Source organism: Leptonychotes weddellii, chromosome 12 (assembly GCF_054177405.1).
Source record: "Leptonychotes weddellii isolate Sample4059 chromosome 12, ASM5417740v2, whole genome shotgun sequence".
In the NCBI taxonomy this organism is placed as follows: Eukaryota; Metazoa; Chordata; class Mammalia; order Carnivora; family Phocidae; genus Leptonychotes; species Leptonychotes weddellii.
The window spans coordinates 61,788,236-61,807,506 of record NC_138380.1 but is presented as its reverse complement, the minus strand read 5'-3'; the positions used below and the strand labels follow the sequence as shown (position 1 = coordinate 61,807,506).

The following is a 19,271-nucleotide window of genomic DNA, read 5'->3' as shown; positions in this document are numbered from 1 at the left end:
AAGCTTGTTTGTTTATGTAACAGTACTACCAAACCAAAATGAACCTAGCATTTTGTAGGGTTTTTTTTTTTTTCTTTTGCCTGGTTACCTGTTTTCTTGAACTTACATAAGGGTGAAAAAATTCAAATGCCTCATTTATGGGAGTTTTAGAAAAGTAGACTAATTACTACTTAATTACTAATTATTGAATGCATAACTATTTGCCCAGTATATTTATCCTTAAGCCTTAAATGAGATTTCAAGTTTAGGTATCATTACCCCATTTTATTGATTAAAAACTGCTACTCAGAGAGCTTTAGTTGATTAAAGAATCAAAGTTAGTGAAGGGCGAAGGCAGTGTTGGATTCCGGGTTGGTTTTGTAGAGTCCTTGTTGTTTACATCTACACATTGCCACTTTCACCGTTTCTCAGACCAGTGTGGGCACCTCTGCTCAGCAGGTATCGATGGAGGTTCCCGGAGCGTCCCAGTACACGTTGGCATATTAAGGGCTCTAGAGGCTTCAGCAGCAAAGGAATATTTCTAACTATGTGTAGGGCTACCACAAACTACGGGACGAACTCTTTTGGGAGACGATCGTCTGCTGTATGTAGTAGGTGAATCATGTTTTGTTATAATATGACCTTGGAGAGCATTTTGCCAAGTGTGAACAAACTACATTATCCTAACCCTAGTCTTGTACAAACACAGATTCTGGAGTCCGTCCAGACCCCTGCACCGTGGGCTGGGGCAGGGAAGGGGAGGTCAGAAGCAGGAAGACATTATGGACATTCAAGTCTTGGGATCCACTGCCTTGGCTCTGCAGTCATTCTGCTTGCCAGTTCAGATTTGGTAGGCCAGTGGCTTCACGACACCACTGATCGAAACAAATAACATAAAACAAGATGCTACCACTGACTGCACCTATGTGGGTCCTCTGACCCTGTGGCCAGGTAGGAATGGTGATGGGGATGGTTGTGGAAGAGTTTGGGCAAGCCCGTGGGTGAGAGACTGCACTGGGGACTCCAGCACTGATTGCAGTGCAGCACCCTCCTCCTGTCCCTTAAATTCCAGAAGCTTCCAGTCATCCAGAGAGTGATGCACCAAACATGTACTGAATGCTCTCTGCAAGGGAGTTGAGCTTGGGGCTTCTGAAGAACCACAAAGTTTCAGCTGACCCTTTCTGTGCTTGAGGGCTTCTCAGTCTGGGGGAGTCCCTAATCCTTTCTCGATCATTGTATGTAAGCCTTGCCACTGAAGGGATTGTCTGTGTAACCTACTTGGGACTCTGACACCAGGACATACTGCCAGTTACTTAATCTCTCTTTGCCTCATTTTGTATCTTCAAACTTAGTTTAATAAGATTAATCACGCTAGAAAAGAAAGGCATAAAAACAATTTTGAGATGTCTTATAAAAGCGTTTATTTGTTCCATGTGTTTGTTTAAAAGCAGAAGATATCTCAGGGGAAAGCAGGTTTGGAATGACACGTTTCAGGTTTTGAGTGGAACCTGTGTAAGAGCCAGTTGGCCTTACCAAATAACCCTCTAAAATAAAATGAATGTGTCCAGGAGAGCGAGGAAGGATGCTACCCAGATCATATTATAGACAGTTCTGAGTTATTTCATATGTGCAGCTTTCAGTCATATCCAATATACATAGTTTTATAGATTTTTCTATTATGTACTCTTTGAGCTCTTTTTCAAGTTCAGTTCTAAAGCAGGGAACATTCAGAACTGGTTGCTAAAAAACACCAGTCTGTTTTCATTTGTAATCTTTGTTGACTCTTTGAAATAGTAATTAGTCCAGATCTGAAATATTTTTGTAAAATTAGGGGAGTCATCTGCAAAAACCTTTGGTGTGAATTTAGGAGCAATTTAGAATCAATATTGACAATGATTTATTTCACCATCTGCTCACTCTTTTGGTAAGTCATCTCTTTCAAGAGTTGGATTCCTCTTGAAATGTTTTAATTGTCCTTTTCTTCTTTCCTAACAATCTCTTTTACTTAAAAAGCCCCTCCACGAGAGCTGACCGAGGAAGAAAAACAGCAGATCCTTCATTCAGAGGAATTCCTCATCTTTTTTGATCGGACAATCCGGGTGATTGAAAGAGCACTGGCAGAAGACTCTGACATCTTCTTTGACTATAGTGGTCGAGAGTTAGAGGAAAAAGATGGGTTAGTTTCTTGTGTGCATTAAAAAAAAAAAAAAAAAACACTGCAATAAATTATTGTTGATTCTAAATTCACTTATGTATTGACTAGGCAAATCCCAAACCAAACAAATCAGAGGAGGATGAAATTCCAGGGTTGATCTTGCTGAACAGCTTTGACTAAGGGCTTTGGTTATAACTTGTGGATTAATGTTTCCCTGTAATTATCATGTGCTTCCGTGAAATGCTTTTGAACTTGATATCTGGGGAACAGTCCAGGTGATAGAGACTGGCAGAGTCACGTACATTGTCCTCTGAGAAAACATTCCTATAAGCAGCAAAGGAGATTTGTATTATATCCAGTAGATCTATTTTTGATGTCTAAGCAAACAGGAAGCTGAACAAAATAAGCATGAGATATGGGACCCCTTCACCGATGTGGGGAAGAGCTAACAGAGACTACAACCTTTCTCCTTTTTTTGATACCGTGAACATACGTGTATATGTCTTGTAGGACAGTCATGTGCAGGGATATATTTAGGGGCATCTGGGTGGCTCAGTCATTAAGTGTCTGCCTTCAGCTCAGGTCATGATCCCAGGGTCCTGGGATCGAGCCCCGCATCGGGCTCCCTGCTTCTCCCTCTGCCTACAGCTCCCCCTGCTTGTGCTCTCTCTCTCCCTCTCTCTGACAAATGAATAAATAAAATATTTTAAAAAATGTATATATTTAAAGGTAAAACAAAAAGTAATCAATAAAAACAAATGACCCCCAGTGACTTTCTCTGAGACTGTAACGTAAATATTGTAAAAGGCAGGGGCAGTCAACCATCATCATGGGGATACAAGGAGGTACTTTATGAGCTTTGTAAGAAATAAATATAGCCAGTTTATAGCCACCGATTTCTTTTGGCCAAGAACAATATGAAAAGGTGAGATCACCTGCCTTATTCACCAGACTTGACTTTTTACTATTTCTAAAATTCAAATACAATTCTCAAAGGACAATGTATTATCATTGAGGATGCTCAAGGGAATGTAACACACCCTCCAAAAACAGTTTCGAAAGAGGGTTCTGAAAATGTTCTAACCAGTTGGCAGCATCATTAGACTATTTCAGAGAGACAGTAATATTTTGAACATACATGTTATGAGATGCTTTATTTTTCTTTGAAAAAGCCATTACTCTATGTCTCAGTCAATTTTCTGGGTCCTGTTTCCCTCCGGGTGCCTGGCGGTTACTTGGGTGTGTGTACCTCTTGCCTGAGTTGGCAGTGATGGATTTGAGGAAGAGTTAGTAGGGGGAAAAAAAAAAGTCCTAAGTCAGCTGATCGGAGCTCAGGTAAACAGTCTGGGGCCAAGTCACCATCTGAACAAGAGCTGTATAAGGCGAGTGATACAGGGTGCGAGTCAGTGGGATGAAGGAAATGAACAGGAGGAAAGTGGGAGTGGGGGAATTCCTGAACTGAAGCCCAAGAAATGTAGGCAGCTTTTTATGCAGATCCCAAAGCTGCTGGCACAGAATGAGCGTTACTCAATTTGCACCCAGTCTTGTGGAGCGAATGCATGACCAGTGTAGAGTTCTTCAAGGGAGGTTTTGTGGCCAGTTGAGTATCAGCCAAGTAAACGCTGACCAAAGTGTAGCCCCAGATGCTGTTTTGGTCTATGTTAAGTATCTAATACGTCTGGTGAGTCGCGCACCCTCCACTCTGCCTGACTCATGGTGAAACTTATCACTTACTCTTGAGCAGGGAGGCAGCACTACAGTCAACCAGAAATTATAGGTAAAGAGAAGCTTGCCTATCATCTCTGGTCTAAGGCTAGATAAGGAGATATTGGTATGATATCAAAGAATCTCCAAGGGTACTGTGCTCCCTTGATAGCTGGGAGATTTCTAGGGAGCTCGGCTTCAAGATAGAACTTACTAGGAGGAAGAAAATGCTTTAGGGACTGGTCAAGATGAGAACCTGAAAATTACTTGACATTTCATACCAGCTTTGGAGTAATACATGGAAACCTTTCCTGGGTGAGCTTTTCATAGAGGAGACCACCATTAGTTCATTTATTTATGATTAGCCTTTACTATCTAAACTGAAGCTTTGGCCTCAGTTTTATGTGCCATGCTCTTGCCATTGCATTCTTTCAATATGAGCAGCAGAGATAAAGCCCCATTCTGAAGCATCATATTTGTCTTTGATATTTAAATCCTCCTAGGGATGTCCAGGCGGGAGCCAACCTTTCTTTCAATCGTCAGTTCTACGATGAGCATTGGTCCAAGCATCGAGTAGTCACTTGTATGGACTGGTCTCTCCAGGTAAGAATTATTGCTGGGATGGAACAAACTGGGCTGTGTTCTCATGGCATTTGTATTAAAAAAAAAAAAAAAAGTTTTTCTCCACTACTTTAGATATATTTACTAGCCTACAATTTTTTTCTACGCCTGTTGGTTTTCTTTCTCATTTTACTGAGCTTTCAGTTGAAATTTTGCATGCTGTTATTCACATGCGTCGAGTCCCTACCATGTGCTAGGCACCAGACAAGGAGCAGGCCATCCTGTCTGTGAAACTGCTATCCTGAAGGTCACCAGTGATTTCCCATGCATCAGATCCTGTGGCTGTTTTTAAGCCTTCATTTGCCCTGACTTCCTTGTCATCCAGCCTAGTTGACGTCCTCGTAGTCTAAAAACAATATCCTTCCACTGGGTTCCACAGCTTCACTCTCTGCTAGTTCTCACACTTCTCCAAAACTTCGTATTTCTCTTCCACCACTGTGGTCCCCGTGGTTGTACCCTCAACCTCTACTCTTCCTCCCAACATGCTCTCTGTGGGACGTCTCTTCCACTTCTATGGATTCAGCCACCACGTGGCAGCCTGTTTATATCACCTGCCTATCACCCTCCGAAATTCCACTTTGCACACCAGACAGATCCACTCAGCTGTCTCATAGAATCTGCAATCACGAATTCATTTTTTTCACATAATCCGAATTTTTCTTCCTACTGCATTCTAAGTTAAAGACATCACAATATACCCAATGGCCTAACGCAGAACTTTCATCATTAACATTAGCAACCTTCTCCCTCTCATCTCCCAGACCTAGACTGTCACTAAGACTGTCTGTTTCTCCACTCATATATTTATCACCCTATACCTGTAGTATTGCTAACTTCTCACTGGTCTTCCTATATCCATGCTTGTTCATCTCTGGTGTTCCCTCTGGACACCTAACCAAATAATCTTTCTAAAATGCAAATCTGATCACTCCACCCCCTGGATTAAAACTCCCTGTTGCCTCTAAGTCTATACTCCTTAGTGTCGTATTCAGAGTCAAAGTAGGCAAATTTACCAAAATTCACCTTGCTGAAGAGCCAACTCCATTACATGACAGATTATCTAGCACTGAGTGGTTAAATAATGTGCACAAAGGCATACAGCCTAGTTGTGGGGTGGCCAGAGTTTGAACCCAGGTGGTCTGACCTCTGAGCCCACGTTCAGAACAGCCATGCTATGTGCCTTCCTGCAATGACAATGACGTAATAGCAATGAAGAAAATGGGAATGATGAATTCTGGACATCTACGTACAGCATAGTTTCTGCTTTTTATGGTGTATGTTCTTATGGGGAATAATAATCATGGCTAGCTTTTAATTTGTGTTTCTTATGTGCTAAGCACTGTGCCAACTGCCCTGAAGGCATCCTCTAATTTCAGCCTCATAACTCAGATGAGGCAGCAACCATTAATATCCCCATTGTGCAGCTGAGGAAATTGAGCCTCAGAGAAGCTAAGTAACTTGCTAAAAATCACTCAGCTAAAATGTGGTTGTGTGGACATTTGAACTCACGTCTTTCAGCACTTCAGGGCATATTCTCTTACCAGTGCCTCTCACAAAAGACTTCTGAATCTGGAACCAAGAGAGGTTATAAGTGCCGAACGATAAGAGGCAGATAGCACAGGCTTTCAGAGGTCAGTGGAGGTTGGGATCTGTCTCTGGAAGACTGGGATTTAGACCACCGGAGGAGAGAAGAGTGTGTTCTAGGCCGAGCTGTGAAACAGATGATGTGAAGAGCCCCATTTAATCCTGCTGGAGTATAGGAGAACTGAAGGGGAGTGTAATCCCTCACAATCGGACTCTCATCAGCCACCAAGTGAGCGGGTGTTCTCTCCTCTTGAACCTCCTTTTCTTCACTTTTATTAAGTTTTTTATTTTAATTCCAGTATAGGTAACATACAGTGTTGTATTAGTTTCAGGTGTATGATACAGTGATTCAACACTTCTATACATGACTCAGTGCTCATTGTGATAAGTGTCCTCTTTATCCCTGTCACCTATTTCCCCCATCCCCCACCTGTCTCCCCTCTGGTAACCATCAGTGTGTTCTCTATAGTTAAGAGGCTGTTTCTTCATTTGTCTCTCTCTCTCTTTTTTTTTTTGCTCATTTGAAGAGGAGTGTAATCCCTCACAACCGGACTGTCATCAGCCACCAAGTGGGCCAGTGTTCTCTCCTCTTGAACCTCCTTTTACATTCAAACAACAGAGCACGCAGTGCCTGATCGTGCAGAGACTAATATAAGCAGGGCTGGCCCAGCCACTTCCCGCCAGTGTGTGGGTGGTCTGTGAGCATGCTCGGGTGTACGCACAGAAATTAGATCCAAGCCTGAGGAAACACTTAGCTCGGTTTGTTCACTTGTTCAGAGTCTGGAAATTACACAGGAACCTTATCTGACACATTTCTCAAAGACAACCTCTGTGTTCCCGGGTCAGTTGATAAAGCTCCCTGAGGAGTTGGGAGGGCCAGCCTCAGTGGGGCCAGTCCCTGCCTGGCCACAGTGTACAGTGGTCATATGGACCATGGATGGATTTGTTTCCACATAGGGTTCTGTGTGACAGTTTGGTATTTTATTTTGTTTTTTGCAAGAACTGAAACTGTAAAGGGCAGAAACTCTACCGTGGAGAGACCACATACACTTTTCACCATTTTTGTGTAACCTGCTCATCTACACTGTAGGAAAGAGGTTTGCAGTTCTGAAAAAGCATATTTTATATGGAGCATGAGAAAAAGGAATTAGAGGGGCAGCTGGGTGGCTCAGTCAGTACAGCATGTGACTCTCGATCTCAGGGTTGTGAGTTCAAGCCCCACACTGGTCATGGAGACTACTAAAGAAAAAAAGAAAAAGGGATTGGAACCCTCAGCTCCTACATCGTAACATTTTTATGGGGTTCAAAGGACCAGGCTTATATGCTTAGGTGATGAAGACTTCTGAATGAGTCTAGATGCAATTCAATAATATTAGGAAAGACAAGAAGGAGAGAGGCACAGTCTTGGAATCTTGAAGTGGCCTATATGTCAAAAGTGTCTATCTGAGTGGGACAGAGGGGAGAAAAAGGAAGAAACTGTAAGGTTTCTGCATAGCTTTGCTTTGATCTCTTGGGCTTCTCAGAGAAGAACACTTTAACTTTGCAATATTTGCCAAATATCCACCAGACGTTATTCCCTGGAAGAAACTGGGTCTCTTGGGGGATTATGTCAGCTTTGTCCTTCATTGACCATTGTTGGACAGTGTGAGTCAATAATACTATCCACATACCACATGACAGCTTTTCCAGACTTGTACAAAACCACACTCATGACCTTACTCCTACCATATAGACTTCCCTCACATGGAAATTGCATCCTCCATCCTTGCAGTCACCCAACGTATAAAGCTGAGTAACCTTTAATAGTTCATTTAGTTTCCAAATCCAATCAAATTTACAGTAGCAAGAAGACTCCTGCAGATACCAGTTGAAGTCCACTAATGTGGATTTGACCCTAACTTTATGCCATGCCCGCTACTTCTTGCTTATATTAGGAGATGGCTTCCTAATTGGTCTTTCTACCTCCAGTCTCTATACTGTTGAGTCCTTATAAGTATTTTTCACCAGATTGATATTTGTAAAGATTACTTATAAACTCTCACTGTCTCCTTGGGCAAGTTGCTTGGCTTCTCTTTGCTTCAGCTTCCTCATCCATAAATGATGATAATAATACCTAGCTCACATGCTTATTTTGAGTATTATATGAGTTAATGTATTTATGGCAGTAGGACTTAAAGAGTGTCTAGTACATAAAAGGCGCCCAATAAATGTGACATCATCGTGAAAGCAGTAGTAGCAGTAGTATTAGTAGTTGCTGAATAGAACTCCTACTGTCCCCAGAGTAAAGTCTAAAATCATCAGCCTGTGCTCAGTGGCCTCTGTGACGATGCCCAGAGGCATCTCCAGCCCTTTCTTCTTGTTTACAGCTTCCTCTAACCTGCCTCCCAGCCAAATGCTACAACCTGACATCTCCTGAACATGCCCTACCCTGCATTAGTTAAGAAAACTTTACCTCTGGCTAGCATGAGCAAAAGAGGGGCTGTACTGGAGAGGCACTCCTCTGTACTTAGGAGATCCATGGAAAAGATGAAGAACTGGGACTCAGGAAGAGTACAAATCTGGGCCGCTTTGTGGGACCTCACCAATAGGATGCTGTCGTAACTTGACTCATTTGCCAGCCATGGGTTCTGTGTCGCAGTTCAAAATGTACAACAGCCAGTTCAGAGGATGTGATTCGCTCCGGGTCACGTATCAACCCTGCAGTGAACTAATTGTCCCTGGGATTAGATACCTATGTATTGAGGTAATGTCCAAAGATGGGAGAATCACTGCGAACCAGGCAGATAACCAAGAGAAATCTCCAGCACTCCTCTTTGTACCCTTGTCCATATTCCCCACTCTCTTCTCTCCTAATAACCTATCGCCTAACAAAGCCCAATGCATGTCTCATTTCGTCTTAGAAGTCCTTTCCAGTTTCTTTCCCTGCCACACCCCATCCCAACTAAGGTGGTTCTTTTCTCCTCTGTACTTCCAAAGAACCGTGTTTACATTTCCACCTTGGCACATATCATGTCCTGCCTTTATGTTTGCATTATAGTTATTCGTACCCGTGCCCTACCTCCCTCTACTTAAGGGTGAGTTCCTATAGAGCAAAGCACATTACTGTTGACATTCTTGTCCCACATTTCACCTGGCACAGTGCCTTACATATGTGTAGGAGGCACTGGACCCATGCCACAGTGGACTGGAAAGGACATGACTTCTGAAGCCAAACAGACTTCAAGTAAGGCTCTCACTTCTTCGTTTATTATCAACATAACTCAGAACAAGTTACTTACCCTGAGACCCTTGGCTTCTTCATCTGTAGAAATGGGAAGACCACTTCTACTTTAGAGGATTGCAAGGACCAAATGAGTTAATGCATCACCCAGCTCAGTGTCTGGCACATAATGGGCACTAAAAACATGTTGGTTCCTTCCTCTCTGATGAATGTCAGATTTTATTTCTCTGTAAGAACAGCTTGAGAGCCGATCTGGTAATTTTCAGGTAAATTTCTCCTAGGTTAAATGTTGGATAATCCAACCTGATGAGTAATTATAAACTTCATAACTGTTCACATTCCCTTTAAAAGTCATAATTTTAACATTCAAGATTTAAATAATTGTTCAGAGATTTACTTTTCACTCGAGAGTAAGAAAATATGACTAGTCATGTTCAAACACACAATGGAAAAAGACATTTAAGAGGAGACTTCGAAATCAAAAAAACTTGCATGAGATATGAGTTAAATCAGTATCTTTAGGATTTATGATGCCAATTATAGAAATTACGCCAAAGGCATTTTCCTGGTATTTTACTAAAACTCTCCCTATTTTCAAAAGGGGTTTTAAAGCCAAATAATTTCAACTATCTTTTTAATGGAAAAAAGAAAAGCTACAAGTGGGAGCCAACGATGAGACCCAGATGTGAAGCTGTGGGATATTATTCCAGACACATCTGGCTGCTCATTGGTCACTATGGTAGTGGTGGTGATGTTTATAGAGTTGCCTTTCACATGTGACATAGTTAAACTTCAGATGGACAGTCTGGAGACTTCTGTGTTTATCTGGATATTAGTTTCTTTAAATGGTCTTTGAATCAAAGGCCTTCCCTAATGGGCTTTTGATTCAGCCACTGAGGAGTGTTTTCTAATAAAGAATGATTACTTCCCCTGGTGGCCACATACATGTGTCTTGTTGTAGGATTATACTTCCTCCGCATCAACCAGCAAGTTGTAACTCCCTGCAGGTTTCTTAAGTTGAGGCTGCTGAACAAATGAATAAAGCCACCTAGAAGACTCAGCTTTAATCATTTTTGATAGAAAAAAAAGTTGATGTTTCAATTTATAAGGGCCATCTTCTGTTAAATATGTATATAGCATAGCGAAAAGGAAGGAAAATAATTAAGCCATCTATGAGCAAAGAGTGATAAGACCTGCTATAATCCTGATGCTGTTTTTAATGGGGCTGCCTTATGGGAATGCCAGGTAGGAATGGCATTTTCATGAAATGCATTCTAACTCATAAATACCCCCCACAAGATTCCTCCCCAGTTTGTTTAATTACACACACAGCACAGAGTTCACACAGACTAAGTAGGTCTTTCTATTCACTTTAGAGTCCTTATTATTTTACTGGTTGTGGTTCTTGCACTTATGCCTTTAATTGTTGGCATTATTTGACAACAAAGGATTAAATATAAGGTCTTTCTACTGAGAGCAGAGTCACTAAAATAAAAAAGACCATTTGTATTTCAATAGATTTTGACACAAGTTGATTATGTGCTAGGAGTTATCAGACACTAGATTTAGAATTTAATAAAAATAAGTCCCTACGCTCAGAGAGAGCTTATAGACTAATAAGAGACATAGGTGGGGAATAAAAGCCATAGCACAGTTTGACAAGGGCTTTGATGGAGGAGCACACATAATGCTAAGGGAGCCTATGAGACGGAAGGAGGGGTTGTGGATGGTTAGTTAGGATTGTCTGGAGGATTTGATGCATGAGTTACTGTTAGAAACAAGACAGAAGAGGCATTCCAGTAAGAGTGAGTATTACACTCCTAGGCACAGAGGCTGTCCCTGTGAATCTCAGAACTAGCCCATGAGGCTGAGGCTCAGGGTGTGGGGATAGAGGAGGGAGGGCGGGTGGTAAGAGATTAAGCAGAGGAGCTAGCAATGACAGATCGTGAAGGACCCTATATGACCTGGGTTTAATCTTGAAAGTGAGGACGAGCCATTAAAGCATTTTGAGCAGAGGAGTGACTTAGCCAAATGTATGTTTTGTAAAGTCACATTGATAAAGGATAGAGAGTGGAGTAGGGGAGGGGAGGGCCTGGCAAGCTGTCAGCAGGAAGCCATTCAGGAAGCTGTTGCCTCTATTCAGATAAGAAATTAGTTGAGGAGGGGTGCCTGGGTGGCTCAGTCGGTTAAGCATCTGCCTTTGGCTCAGGTCATGGTCCCAGGGTACTGGGATGGAGCCCTGCATCAGGTTCCCTGCTTAGCGGAGAATCTGCCTCTCCTTCTCCCTCTGCAGCTCCCCCTGCTTGCACTCTCTTGCTCTCTCTCTCTGTCTCTGTTAAATAAATAAATAAAATCTTAAAAAAAAAATCAGTTGAGGAGACCCTCACCTTAGAGATGGAAAAAAAAAACATGCATTTGAAAGGTATTGAGGCAGGAGTCAACACAGTACATAAGAAGGAGATAAGAAAGAGAAAGGAGTAAAAATGAACGTGGAGTGTCTGGTTTAGGCAGGTAGGTGAATGTTAATGAAAGGCACCCAAAAGAGGGGACATTAGAAGAGCAAGAGGTTTTTGTAGAAGGCAAGAAGCTTCTTTTTTTTTTTTATGCATTGCATCTGATGTGTCTATGGACAGTTCAGAGAAATCTCCAGTATGCAAAAGGTCTACAGCTGAGAGAGCCATCAAGCCTAGAGATGTAGATTTGAACATTGTCAGCATATTAATGCGTATTAAAGCCGTTGGAGTAGATGAGATCACCCAGGGATAATGTATGGACAGAGACCCAAAAAAAAGGGCAGAAAACAGCCCGCCTGGAATATAGGTATTAGACGGAGAGCCTATAGGGACTGAAAAGAATGGTCAGGAAGAGAATTGGGAGAGACAGATGTAATGGAAGCCAATATAGGAGAAAGGAGGGAGTAGTCCAAGTGTCAGAGAATGCAGAGAGGCCCAGTAGTGTGTGCATATGGTAGTTACTGGTGCTGCTGGCAAGCCCACCTGGAACGTTGGAAGAAGAAACCAGATCGCAATAGGTTGAAGCAGTAGTTGGTATTAAGTATGCCACAACTTCAAAAGAAAGTACCATTTAAATGATGCAACATAGCCTCTGTCTGTAGGAATAAAGACGTTTTCTTTGTGTCAGGAACTTGACATAATTCATCCTTGTGACCTCTTCCATCCAGTACCCTGAGCTGATGGTCGCTTCCTACAACAACAACGAGGATGCTCCCCATGAACCAGATGGAGTGGCCTTGGTTTGGAACATGAAGTTTAAGAAAACCACACCAGAATATGTCTTCCACTGCCAGGTAGGGGTCAGCAGAGTAAAAATGACTTATGTCTCCTGTGAGACCAAATATAGTTCATGCTACCTTGCATCTCTCCGTCTTAAGTGGAGAGGAAGAGCCGAGGTTAAAAATGGAATTGTTGACAAGTTTGAAAACTCCTCCACAGTAACCTAATGTTTGGGGAAAGTGGCAGCTCTCTCCAAACAGTTAGGAAGCCCAGTGGCGGACTGTGTGTCATTTTCTTTCTATTTAAAACAGCCCCCCTGAGGATGAGTTTATAAAGGCCTCGCACTTATGAAAAAGTCCTGGTGTACCACTTCCTTTGCTTCGCAGCAAAATATGTTTGCCCACCCACATGGACATCCTCAGAGCACTACCATTTCCAGCTTCCTCCTCTCTCAGAGATGGAGTTCAATGGAATGTGGCCAATTTTGAGTTTACAGGTGCCATCTTGCTTCTGGATAATAACATTTCCATAGCTGCTGTAGACACATACTTACCGTGAATCTTTCTTGAATTGTGGAGAAATATAGATGCCATTTTCAGCTGGCACGTGTGAAGATCATGTCAGACAGTTTCAGATATTTTACTCCTCATGTCTCTTGACACACTTGTCTTCTTTTCTATCCAACATAATACAGGCTGAAATGTATTTTACACTTGCACACATTCAGCTTTGCTCCACTGCCATGACTCTGCCTAAATAATAGGCCTCAGCAGTGGCCAATACACCAACCCCTTTATTAATGTCCCAATCCTGTGATTATGCATAGGAAAATGCAAAACAAACATTCCAGCTCAAAGTTTCAGTTCCTCAAATACTACAGTTCAGAAGTGGAGTGGCAGATTACCCCGAATACAAATACATCAGCTGAAGAGGGTGGGTAAACCTATTGATATTTGGAAGCTCAGTGACATTTTATATCTAAGAGCTGAGTATCATTTTGAACTAAAATATGTTTAGACTTTAGGACATTATCAGATATAATTTGGGGAACAGGAGCTGCTGGAATAAAAGTCCCAGCTTCAACCTGATTGAGTAACCTTTAACTCTGGCCATGTTTTTCTAATTTACTATCTTAAAAACAACAAGAAATCTAGGTCTGCATAGTAAATAACCTTTATTTTTTGAACCTTTGAAATAAGAACAGTTTTTTCTTTCCTTTTTTTAAGATTATCAAATTTGTCAGTTTGATATGCTCTTTCTGTAAACAGAGAAGCACAAAATCCTCATTTTGTTCAGGTTTAAGAGGTTTGCCGAATTACCAGGAAAATACCAAAAGCGTTGTGGGATAAGCAGAAGCACATTTTTGAAAAACAGTGCCGCCTAGACTATTTTGATACTACAAAAAGCACATCTTGACTTTTAAAAATTATAGGAGGTTAACACATTTCATTGTTTTGGTCAATGCACGTGTTTACCATAATTCATTTTTTAAATTAACTATCAGTAGCCTGTGACAATAACAATTTGGTAAAATGCTTAATATTCACAGCATTGCATAGTAAACAGGTCAACAGGAGCCTAATAATGTTGAATGAAGAAGCGGACTTCCAAGGTCTTTGGAATTCACTGGAATTTTAAAATTACCTATTTTATCACATAATGGTTAATACCAGTGTTGATTGAAAGGAGCATCTTCTCTTTCTTGTCCTGGTATCTTTCGGATCATTTACTGAAAATTTCACCAACACACATTTAATTTCATTATTAGTTTCTCCCTTAAATGATCCAGTATATGTATTTTAGGAGAAAACTATCTCCTGATTTCAAAAAGAAAGAAAGAAGGGAAAGAAAGAAAGAGAGAGAGAGAAAAAGGAGGGAGGGAGGAAGAAAAGCCAAGTCAGAAGTACTCTCAGTATCCGACCAAAAGACACTAAAATATCTCTGTATCCCTCAAATCCCTACTATTTTCTTCACTACTTCTGGTGACCAGAAACAGGTGAGGATTCTAAACTGTCTAGCATTCTCACTGGGAGAAAAGTGAGGGTTCTAATACTTTTAAGCTTTGGGGTTGATTAAATAACATGTGCAAAACATGTGAAGACTCCACATTCTAGGCATCAAAGAAAAGCTACAGAATTTAACCACACACATTGAAAGATATTGAGAATCATGATTGTGCTACTCAGAAATGATAAGTAGTTCGTATAAATGACCCTTCATATTCATGAAAGCCACATTTATAAAATCTTTTGAAAACCTAAATGCTGAATACCATTATAGTACTTATTTTCTGTTATTTAATTATTTCTCTTAACCTGACCTAAGTGTAAGGGATAGAATGTATCACCAGCTTCAGAAAGGTGAAAGGAAAAGAGCTTGATCCCTCTCCTGAGAGGAGGAAAAGGAAGAAATGGGCATAGCAAAAGTCATTATGAAGCCCTTCTGAGGATCCTTGGTGTATTAGTCAAACTTCTCCAGAGAAACAGAATCAATAGGAGATAGATAGACAGACGGATATAGACACAGACACAGAGATTTAGAATTGGTACTTCTTCAGGAAACTAGTCTTAGCTCTTAAGGCCTTAAACTGATTGGATGAGGCCCACCCACATTATGGAGGATAATCTACTTTACTCAAAGTCTCCTGGTTTAAATGTAAATTACATTTAAAAAATACCTTCACACCCACAGTTAGACTTGTATTTGACCAAAACCCCAGGGACCATAGCCTAGCCAAGTTGACATATAAAATTAACCATCATACCTGAATTTCACCTCAGAGCAATCCAGAAAACCATGATCTTAAATACCTCCTGAAATCTTACTAATTCCTGATTACTTTGGGCTAGTAAGCCAATATACCTAGAAAGATCAACTTTGAAAGTACTCGACTTTAAGTGAATGGGAGCTTTCCTAAGAGGTGAGAAAAAAATAGTAATTTGAGGACATGGAAAATGTCTCTGTGACATTAAATTTATGGGGGAAAAAAGATGCTAACATGTATTGAGAATCTACTCTTTCTATTCATTGTCATAAACCCCTGTTACTCCCCAGATGAGAACCTGCAGCTTCAGAGAAGTCATGAAACTAGGGCAGGTGTCTGTGAATAGCAAAGCCAAGTTTGAAGTCAGCTCTTTTTTATTCCGAAGTGCATGTATTGCATCATACGACATTGGTGGAGGATTCAGCCAGGTAATGCCTCTAGGTGTGTGGCATGGGGGACAGTGAATAGAGAAGAGATGGAACAGAGCTGTGTTCTCCATCTTCGCTGATCATTGCAGTCACCTGGATAGCTTTAAGAACTGATGCCAGCTTTCCGTGGGCAGAGAGTCTGATTTCATTAGTCTGTGGTCTAGCCTGGGCATTTTTAAAATCTCCCAGGTTGGGGCCCCTGGGTGGTACAGTCGGTTGAGCGTCTGGCTCTTGGTTTTGGCTCAGGCATGATCTCAGGGTCATGAGATCGAGCACCCTGTTGGGCTTCACACTGAGCCCAGTGTCTGCTTAAGACTCTCTCTCTCTGCCCGACCCCCCACATGCGCACTCTCTCTCTCTAACAAATAAACACATCTTAACAAAAAAAAAAGTAAAAGTTCCAGGTCATTTGAATATGCAATACTAGTTGGAAACCACCAGGATGTAGAGGAGAGATGAAGAAAGGGGATGATAAGGTGACAAAACTAGTCGACCTCTTTAGTGGGAAGTGTGGGACTTTTCTTCTTGCCCCACACATCCCTTTTCCTCTTTGGCCCAAACTAGGGTACTATTTCTTGGCTTTATTACTCTGATGCCCTACTCACAGATGTATCACTTTTCTTCTCTAGCCTTTCTGATCTTTGATCTAGTTTATTTACTACAGCTGGTCCCTTCTAGACGTTATTTTGCTGAAATCAGGCAGTTTAAATGTGCTTCCACATCCTCGTGTGATGTTCCAATAATTTCAAAATTAGACAGTTTGCTTCATAAGAAGGAGTATGGATAGGGAGAAACCCTGGGTGCCTTATGATGCTCATACTGGTATCCTTTTGGAATATTGCATTAGCTATCCATTCCTTGCTGATCTTTGTGGATTGTTCGTATTCTTCAGAACAGCATCATTGCACACCAGTCCGATGGCTCAGAAAAACATCATTTCAGGCGCTAGAAAGTAAATGCACAAGACACAGACATCAGTTCAGTGTTCTTTTGCAAAGACTGACAGGCTTTTAGCTTAATCATGAAAAGATTGCAGTAGGAAGGCTTGTTTCTTCCTGTTAAGAATAGCAAGGCTAAATACCTTTTACTTCCACGGGCAGTTTCGTGTCTTTGCTAAACTGAATTCTTAGTGTGGGCTCTGGTCCTGCATTTTCTATTTTCATTTCTCTAAGAGCTGTCCTTACTTGGAAAACATCAGTGGCCTGTGCATAGAAATCAGCCCGTTGGCCCCACCGCACACTCTGGCAGGGCTCCTGTCATCTTCTGTAGTGGCCTCCACACACTATCATTAGATTGTGCATTCTGACCACCCTGCAGTGCTTACCCTCGTGTGGTCTTTCTCTTTCAAATGGAATGAACAGAATCAGAAATATAGATCTTAGAATTATCTGCATTGAAGTAAGTGGAAAAGCTATATTTAGAGGCTTGGCTTGGTCAGAGGTTTTTATTTTTACTTTTATTTTTTCCTGATCTGGTTTCTTTGTTCTTAGCCTTCTCTTTTTAAAGATGATTTGACAATGACCTGAAACTGACAAGGACCTGAAACCCTCCTGATTTCAGAGGGAAAGCAGAATGTGGAGTGATACTGACTGATTTCATGTGCATCCATGTTTAAAATCCTCAGTTAACTTTCTTCCTATGCGTGGTTTCGCTTCTCATTAAGATTCTATAAAGGGTACAGATGAAATTGCAACTCACGCTTTCACCATCTAGTGTTTGGTTCTGGGTGAGGTTCCCAATGACCTTGAAGAGAGCTGCCCCCATGAAGAGGGGTGGTAACACAGGAGGGAATGTGGGCTGGCGGTTAGGAGGGGGACAGAGAGTCGGGACTTGGCATCTAGCTGCCCACACTGCTGAGTCACCTGGGGGAGTTGCCGGGGCTTTGTTGTCATGTTGTGGAAAAGAGACTTCCTGCCATCTCGGTGGGACTATGAGGTTGGTTGCCATGAACTTGATTTCTTCTCCCATCAGTTTTTGTCCCGCCCCCCGCCCCCCCACACACACAACCCAAACTGTGTTCCATAATCCAAATCAACAAAACAGCTATGGACACAAAGATATAAATTAATTTAAATACATTTTCCAAGGAGTATTATGACCAGAGAAGTATTAGAATTTTTCTTAGGAATTTTTATTTTACTTAAAGGAAGGGTAACTTTCAGATTGCCTGACTAATGAAAAGAAAAGAAAAAAGAAAAGAGAAAAGGCATTTTCTATGTTTTTCTCTTGAATGTAGCAAAGAGTGGTTATTCAGTAGAAGTCAAAAAGAGGAGGGGATTATGAAAATTAATAACGGGAAACCTCACTAAAATGGAATCAGGAGGTTTCGGCAGGGGGAGCTCTCACACCCTACTGCCCCTAGTCAGTTGCAGACCCAACAGGAAGAGAGGGACATGACATTGCAGGGACTTGACCTTGCACATGGATACTGCTCTATTAATCCAGCCGGAGGAAGAAGCACTTTCCTCATCCCCCTACAGGCAACAGCTCAGCCAATGAAAAACCACCTACTTGGAACTCCCAGGTTAGTCCAGTGGACTTTAGTTGATAACAGCCCTCCCAGCTTACCCCTTTTCTCCTTAAAAAGCATGCCTCTCCTTCCCCCCCACCTCCCCTTATTTGCCTATGGTTTTGCTGCAGCTTGCTTGTCTTGGATTGAAATTCTCTTTTATTCCTGAATAAACCCATATTTTGCTGGTAAAGTCACTGGCAGCTTTTACTTTTAAGGTTAACAGGATGAAGGAATAGAAAGTTCTTTGACAACTAAGGCTACATATTCAGAGTGAGTTCCTGGGGTGACCCAAAATCGAAGCATACGATAGGAGCTTAGTAATTAGAGAGCAAAGTCCATGCACAAAGAACATGCTAACTAATGTAAGTAAAACCCAAACAGTTTTCATTGTGATGATGGGTGTACTGCAGGCTGGAGAAACCCAGAAGAGAACACCTCATCCATTGTTGTATAGATTGTGACCACTCTTCGAAGTAGACAGTTTTGGAAAACTGAAGAATACATATGATGTAAATGTGTAAAATTAAGCTCTTACATAAAAGATACAGAATATTTGGATCAGACAAGAGGAACCGCAACACGGCAGCTAGTTTGTGCCTTTAGGAAAAGGCTTACACGTGCATGCTGAAGCGAAACATGGACATTTGGAAATACTTCTTTTATGCCGATTGAGTATGACTGGTCTGATGATTGAGGCTTGAGCTAGACACTGATTCTTATTAAGTCAAACAGCAGGAGCTTCTTTTTCTCTTTTGGCCCAGGAAGCTGGGAGCAGAGAAAATGCCTTGCCGACTCTCATTCTTTATCTGCCCTCTTTATGAAATCTTCTCCCCCAAAAAATAGCACAGGCAGGACTGATCATTGGGATTCATCTAGGGAAATTAGAATTATCAGCAGGATTATAGCAGACGGATTGTATCACAGACAATTCATTATCTGAAAATAGCAGTGGGGGAGACTGTATACCTTACAAGTGACCGAGTGAGCTGTGTGATGCAGAGGATATCATGAGAATACACCTTAGAACAAATCATTTTTTAATTGCTTTCTTTGTCTTATTATCTCATATTG

At 41.5% G+C, this 19,271-nt stretch overlaps 1 protein-coding gene across 4 annotated transcripts in view; it reads left to right on the top strand.

Annotated features, from left to right (window-relative positions):
* Nucleotides 1-19,271, top strand: part of DYNC1I1 (dynein cytoplasmic 1 intermediate chain 1) — a 301,647-nt gene that overhangs the window by 186,018 nt on the left and 96,358 nt on the right. For all 4 annotated transcript variants that reach the window (XM_081800510.1, XM_081800508.1, XM_081800509.1 and 1 more), the window contains 3 exons: nucleotides 1,993-2,155; nucleotides 4,342-4,441; nucleotides 12,445-12,570. In XM_081800510.1, coding sequence (XP_081656636.1) covers nucleotides 1,993-2,155; nucleotides 4,342-4,441; nucleotides 12,445-12,570 — 389 coding nt within the window. The remainder of the gene's footprint in view (nucleotides 1-1,992; nucleotides 2,156-4,341; nucleotides 4,442-12,444; nucleotides 12,571-19,271) is intronic.